The sequence below is a fragment of the Pyxicephalus adspersus genome, chromosome 2 (assembly GCF_032062135.1).
Source record: "Pyxicephalus adspersus chromosome 2, UCB_Pads_2.0, whole genome shotgun sequence".
Taxonomy (NCBI): domain Eukaryota; kingdom Metazoa; phylum Chordata; class Amphibia; order Anura; family Pyxicephalidae; genus Pyxicephalus; species Pyxicephalus adspersus.
The window spans coordinates 11,581,378-11,588,566 of record NC_092859.1 but is presented as its reverse complement, the minus strand read 5'-3'; the positions used below and the strand labels follow the sequence as shown (position 1 = coordinate 11,588,566).

Sequence of the window (7,189 nt, the reverse complement as noted above, 5' to 3'; positions counted from 1 at the left end):
GGGGTAATAAGACACTCAGGAGCCGGGTGACTGTAATATGATGGTACAGGGGAAATAAGACACTCAGGAGCTGGGTGACTAATATGATGGTACAGGGGTAATAATGAGAATGTTTTTCCTTAGAATGGTGGCAGAGGGGGAGCCGGGCAGTGTGGTGAAGGTGTTGTATCTTCTGGTGCTCTCAGCGTCATGGGGTATGCAGTTCTGGATGACGTTTGTTGCAGGTAAGTCCTTCCCCCCTCGTATTATATTGAATACCTCCCCCCATTGCAGTATACTATGTTTCCTGTCTCCTCCCTTGCAGGATTTGTGTTGATCAAAGGGGTGGCTCGGCACACCTTCGGCCTGGTGCAGAGTAAGCTGTTCCCATATTATAACCATATGGTGATGTGTTTCTCATTCCTGAATCTGGCAGTGTATGCCGTCTACCACCCGAGGGAGCTGCTGTCACCCAGTGAGAGTGTACAGGTCAGAGCTGTCTCTTTTTTTTTTATTTTAGACCTCATTTCTTCTCTTCTAATTTATATTTGGTTCCTCTGAAGTCCGTCAATCCCAAATTGGTCTCTCACATCGTATTGGTACTGCAGATTTTATCCAATCAGTGATTCCCTTTATGTCTTAGGGACAATCGCTTTGCTTTAGTCCCCGAGTCTGCTCATCTGCTGTGGCCAATATCAAGAGGTCCTGTTCCACTTTCCAGGAATAGGAGAGTTGGAATAAAAGCAGAGTGTGTGGGAACACCTAGAACTTCAAGTTAGTAGGGAACAAGTTCCCATACTAGGGTCCTTTATTCCTCCTTTGTCATTATTTGTATCTGTTTGCCATTGCAATATATAATATAAAAATATAATAATAATAAGGTGATGATGAAAAAGACTTAAACTTGCAGGTATATGAATGACATTCCCTAGAAGGCCACTAGAGGGAGAACATATGAAATATGATACATGTGAAATATAGTGATCACAATTTGAACCAATGAAATGCAGAAAATTCCATATTATGCAAATATCATGCAAATCAAACTGACTCGAAACTAAACCCAACTGCAAATATAGAATTGGCTCCGTCATTGCAGTTTGCAATAAAAAAGTTTAATTTCTGCATCCCTTTGATCGACAGCAAAGAGATTTTTTTTCTGGGTAAAGCACCTCCATAGAAGGGGCCAAGGCTGTTCATGTGACAGCGTGAAGCCTTCTTCTTGTGGCAATGGTGAGCATTCTTCCTTTATAACAGCTCTTGGCAGCATTGTGCACAGGGACAGTGAATTTGAACCTGATTGTGAGCCCAGGCGGCGTGTCCTTGACAGCCTCAGCTTACAGGAAGTGGGTCGGATAACAATGGTCATTGAACTGGCAGTGTAGAGTTTCTTTGAAGGATGGCAGAATTTTTGAGGCCTTCTCTTACCTTTTATTTTCATATCCCCAAAACAGATTCTTCTTTTCTTCATATCACTGATCGTGTCTGCACTGAACGCGCGCTGGTTCTCACCCTCCACGTCCAAGGTCATGTTCAAGATGCACGCCATTGAGCGGGAACACAACCTGGGTCAGGGGATTGGGCTGAGCGCCAACAAAGAAGGCTACAAGCTCCTGCAGGAGAAGGATCCCAAATACCAAGCTCTGCGCAAATCCTTCCTACGCTACCACGGCATCTCCTCCCTCTGTAACCTGGTGTCCCTATTGTGCAACGGAGCCAATATTGTGTTCACTGCCCTCCTGCTGCCCACTTTATAGGGGTGTCTGCATTTTATATAAGAAGGGTAAGTCCACCCACTACAGATGTTACCTTTATGGGTAGATGCTGGGTAAATTGTTCATGGATATGAATGGGTCGTCTTTGGAATGCCAGAAAGAACAGGAAATAAGGAGAAATCTTCCCAGGGGGGACACAAGCGGCCAAGAAAATACATTTTCATAGGGGTGGAGCAAAGAGAGTTTAGAAGCTTTATCGGGTTCTGTGTTCCAATTGCAGCAAATTCTTCTTACTTCCTGTCTAGGTGATGGGTGTCACACAGAACAGGATGCTAAGAAATATTTCCTTTGTGGGGAGACAGGGATTAAAAGTTTAAAAACACCCCCATCCCCTCTCCTGCTACTTAAAAAAGGTTTAATAGCAGTTGAGTTCATAAGCATCTTCTTATAATTGAAATATATGTTTGTGTGGACCGAGCCTTTAAAAATACCGGGACCAGCACAGTGCCAAAAGGATCGTACAATCACCCTCCTCTGTCATTTTCTGTAATTTCAGTGCATTTGTTGTAAAGAAACTTCAATCGTTCTCTTATTGTAAATTTGTAATGAGAATAAAATTTATGATTTCCATAAAAGAGCATTGGTTTGGCTGTCTTATCATTCGTATGTACAAAAATATATTCAACCTGAAAAAAATGTTGCATTCTCTGTGCTGAATTCCCATGAGCCTCTGCACAGCAGCTGAAATTTCTAAATAGGCTGACAGTGGGAGTTTCTGTACTCTGCTGTAATGAAGAAGGAGGAGGATGGTGCAAGTAACAGGTCGATAGTTTAGGTCCCCTTTCTTTACCCAGGATTATTGATAGCTGGATGGCTGTTACCCAGGCCGTGTAGCAGCACCAGCATGATTCTGTTAACATGCTGATGCTGCTGAATGCGTTGGGATTTTTTTTTCCCCACTGAGCCCAACAATGGGTATTTTTTTTTGCCTCAACATCCATGATACACAATGCAAGGAATCATGGGACATATATAGACAGCAAGCTAACATTGCAGGTGTTTTGCTGCCCTCTAGTGTTAGCTAGAAATAACAAAAAACACCCAGCACCCTCTGCAAAGACTGCACAAAAGGACACCTTTTCAACACATTTTTTTTTAAATATACAGCTCTGATACGATTGAGTGTTACTTTTTATTATTTCTTAACCTGAGTACTGTGACTTAATCTTTTATAATAACAGTAAATTGCGAAATGACTTGGATCAGCATGAATTAGGTGTTATTGTATTTTACCAGCACAAGAGTTTTTTTTTGTTGCAGTCACTAGAGGGTGCTTTGCACCGGTGTCTTAGGTCATGTGTGTTAAGCAAACAACCTCCTCGCCCACACAAGCTGGAAGGAAATAAAGACAGCAAGCTGGGCTGTGTTCATAATAATAGGATGTAAGATAATAAAAAAATATAAAGTACAGAAAACAGCACCAAGGTACCACATGGATCACATAAATATTCATTATAAAATACAGAATTATATAATCCTCCAGAGTACACAAAGGTACATTTCTCAATCACTTAATTTTCCACCTATCTATTTCGAATTTCAAATAAGTAGCTCCAGAAACCGGAATGGTGTATCGCAGCACCACCTCCATACTTTCAGCCATTTTTACTGTGTTTTTTGTGTATATTTAACAATAATTCTCCAAACCTCCAATATCCAACCATCCTAAGTGACCAACTTTGAAAAATCAATTCATTACTACTATATATACTCGAATATAAACCGTGCCTGCAATGCAGAAAATTGTAGCACTTAAATCCATTTTATTTTGGCTCATACAACTCAAAAACCTCTTCATCCCAGCAGAATGGAACACAAAACAGCTTCATTTCAGCAATCAGCAAAACTCAACAACTTTTGCAATAAGTCCTGCAAGGTTTAGCAACTCCACAGTCTGGTTACCAAAGCGGCTCATGGGAATGGGTACAGGGATACCCCAAAGGGCATTATGGTGGAATCTAGAAGCCCTTTTAATGAGGGTCACCATATTGCTGTCTGCTCCCATGGGAATGGATACAGGGGGTACCCCAAGTGGGCTTATGGTGTAATCCAGAAGGCCCTTTATTAGGGGGAGCTGCCTGCTCCCATACAGGGGTTTCCCAAGTGGAATAAAGGCGAACCTTTTATTATGAGTGACCAGACTGTCTGTTTCCATAGGAATAAGTACGGAGGTACCCCAAGTGGTTTTATGGAGGAATCTAGAAGACCCTTTAATAGGGCTAACCAGATTGCCACCTGCTTTCATGGGAATGGGCACAGGGGCACCCAAATGAGGCTCATGGTGGAATCTAGAAGACCTTTTTTTAGGGGGGGACCAGATTTCTTCCATAAAAATAAGTACAAGGGTATCCCAAGTAGGCTTATGATGTAATCTAGAAGAGCATTTTAATAAGGGTCACTAGATGGCTGCCTGCTCCTATGGGAATGAGTACAGAAATACCCCACGTGGGTTTATGGTAGAATCTAGAAAGACCCTTTTACAAGGGTTAACGGGTTGCCGCCTTCTCCAATAAGAAGTCATACAAAAAAAATACAAATGTCATGATCTTTAAAATAAAGTATAAGTAAAGGTCCAAGTAGATTTACCATCACTCATGTCACCCATCATCAAATACGAAGACCATTGCTAAATAACGGCTTCCTTGCTGCGTGCCAGTAGCACAGGGAATTGTCATTGACCAATTGATCAGCCTTTGCAATGACGTTTGGGAATACTTAAAGAGGAACTGATAGAAAGTAAAAGTTTTCTGCTTCAATGAAACAAACACCATGTGGCAGAAATAAAGATCAATTCGGTGGAAATTAAGAATAAAAGTGGAAATGTTCTTTCCTTAGGGGAATAGATTCCATGGAAATGGTCAACTCATCCCTAGCTAACAGTAAATGAATTGCCTGTATTCCTCTGATATGCAGAATCTTGTATCTCATATACATGGCATTTCTGCAGGATTTTGAGTAATGACCCCACACAGTGAAAGTTTTGTAAACTTGTAATCCCTTTATTGTGCGATTACACAACACAAATTTCAGCAACGCTGGGATTATGTGCTTACTGATTACATCTCCTGCTCATCAATTAGTCAATTACAGAATCACTTCTAGGGATTTGTGTGGCCAGAAACAGGAGCTATCGGAATGAACTAAGAAGATCATAATCTGGAAATGAGTCCATTAACTTGTGTATGGATTTTTAGCCAAAAATAACAGGCGGCTTCTTTAATTTGTCTAATGACACACGCTCTTTGTGTTGAACAGTAATTGTACAAATGGAATTGCTTTCCTTGTGTGCCAGACATGAATGGAATAAATAAAAATGTTTGAGCAGTTACAATGTCTTCCCTGACCTTTTATCTTTTTTATGGTGTGGATGTGTTGGGTCGTACAGGGAGCTTTGAGACGTACAAGACATTATCCCACTAGGCAGAGCTACAGGCACACACGCAAAACTAACAAAGACAATTATTCAACCTCTAAGGTTTGGGTTGGAGGTGGAAATTGGAGGCTCTGGAAGAAATCCTTACAAATCCAGCAGGACAAACTGATTTAGTGGAGAAGGAATGGCCAATAAAAGTTACAACCAACGCTTTCCAAGTAATACATCTTCTTTAAAAACTTTTTCTCCCAATTCGCGATTTGACTTCTCAGCTCTACAGGATTTTGATTGCCCCAGAACCAGAGTTTACTCCACCCTATATTGGGAAGTAGGTAAGGGATTTAGATATTGCCTTTTCACCTGCCCAATGAGATCAACTGATTTCAATGGCCCAAACATCTTCGATTAGATCAATCTACCAAGAAACTGGGTATAAAATCCTGGCCAGATGGTATAGGGTGCCCTCACGTCTGCATCCCATGTTTCTGGAGACATCAGAATTTGCTGGAGATGTAATGTGGACAGAGGCACCATCTTTCATGTTTTCTAAGAAGTGTCTGAGGGTTTGTCCTTTCTGGGTGAAAGTACACAGGCTGCTCCCAACTTTTATGGACCATCAGGTACCCTTTGAGGCCAGATTTTTTCTCCACCATCATAACACTTTTTCATAACACTTCCATCATAACACATCATACCCGGGCCCCCTTGGATTGCCAAGTGGTTTGAATGGATCAGTGAGCTATATTTAATGGAAGACCTTACTCCCTCCCTCAGAGGCACTGAGGAAGCTACCAGACAAGGGTGATTCTACTGGACCATGTTCCGTGAATCTTTGGACTATTTGAAAGCCCTTCAAGATGACTCCTAAGATCCAAGATGATAAATGTTGTCTTTCCAAATGGGGATCAGAAGTGAAGATTCATGAGACCTTTTTTGTTCTTATATTTTCTATTCACATCATCAATCAAGTAACCTTTCTCTACCCTTATCCATTCCTTTCCTGATACAATTTCCCAAATGCACCATCCAGCTTGACCCTTACCAATGTAAGTAGCACCTAGAACCCATCAATGTTTTCCATTGTGATGTTGGGTTCCAGTTAGATGGATTCCCCCTATCTCCAGCCTGATGAGAGGAACAGAAAAGGCGTAAAACACCATTTAAACAAGTCTAACATGGGGTTCCCTTGCTTGGGCAGGGGAACCAACATAAGTGTCCTGGTGACGAAAGAGGTATTGTATATATAGTTGATGATGATGGAAGTGGTGATTTTATATGTAAGTGTTAATACTGTGTGTATGGGGGTTATATATTTTGTTGGGAGTGGTGATAGAGTATACAATATACACCATAGCCACATGCACAACAAATAAGCATGTCTAAAATAAGGACTCACACAATGATAAATGTATCCACATTGTAGGTGTGCATTGCTATTAATATTACATTATTATTTATGTGTGTTTGTTGGGTTGTGGGGATATTCAACTGTTTGGCCAAAAATGAGCTGTCTGGGGAAAAACTTTACCTTTGTGTCTACACCTCCTAAACAATACTACAGTCTTCCTCCCCCTACTTCATCATTTGTACTGTATAAAGTACAAATAAACCACACACACACACCTTCTCTACACACTGCTACACAATGACATGTATACACAGTACAAGTACATCACACACCTCCTTCCAGATCTGTAACTTTTTACCATGGGGGAACTTCTGAAATAACTTTTGGGGAACCCCTTCTAAAATTACTATATCCACAGCTCACAGTATGTTAGTGTAGTGGTCAGTAGGAAGAATTTCTCTTACATTGCTGGCCAGTGGGAAGAATGTCACCCATACAAATAGCCAAAATTGGTGTCACCTAAACTGACCTGAGAGGCACAAAATTGTTCATTGATCAAGGAACCCCCAGCAACCTCTGGAGGAACCCTGGCCGATAAACATTACTGTAGATACAACTTAGATACAAGACACACTTCTCCTCACATTGTAATATATACACCCCACCATGAATAATACACACACTTCCTCCCCACACTGCTACAATGTAACATTT

The 7,189-nt window shown here is 41.1% G+C and overlaps 1 protein-coding gene across 2 annotated transcripts in view; it reads left to right on the top strand.

Moving 5' to 3' along the window:
* TMEM205 (transmembrane protein 205) overlaps positions 1 to 2,331 on the top strand; it is a 13,421-nt gene extending 11,090 nt beyond the window's left edge. For both annotated transcript variants that reach the window (XM_072399515.1, XM_072399514.1), the window contains exons 2-4: positions 124 to 224; positions 305 to 468; positions 1,434 to 2,331. In XM_072399515.1, coding sequence (XP_072255616.1) covers positions 124 to 224; positions 305 to 468; positions 1,434 to 1,736 — 568 coding nt within the window. In that variant the 3' untranslated portion in view covers positions 1,737 to 2,331. The remainder of the gene's footprint in view (positions 1 to 123; positions 225 to 304; positions 469 to 1,433) is intronic.
* Positions 2,332 to 7,189: the final 4,858 nt, after the last annotated feature.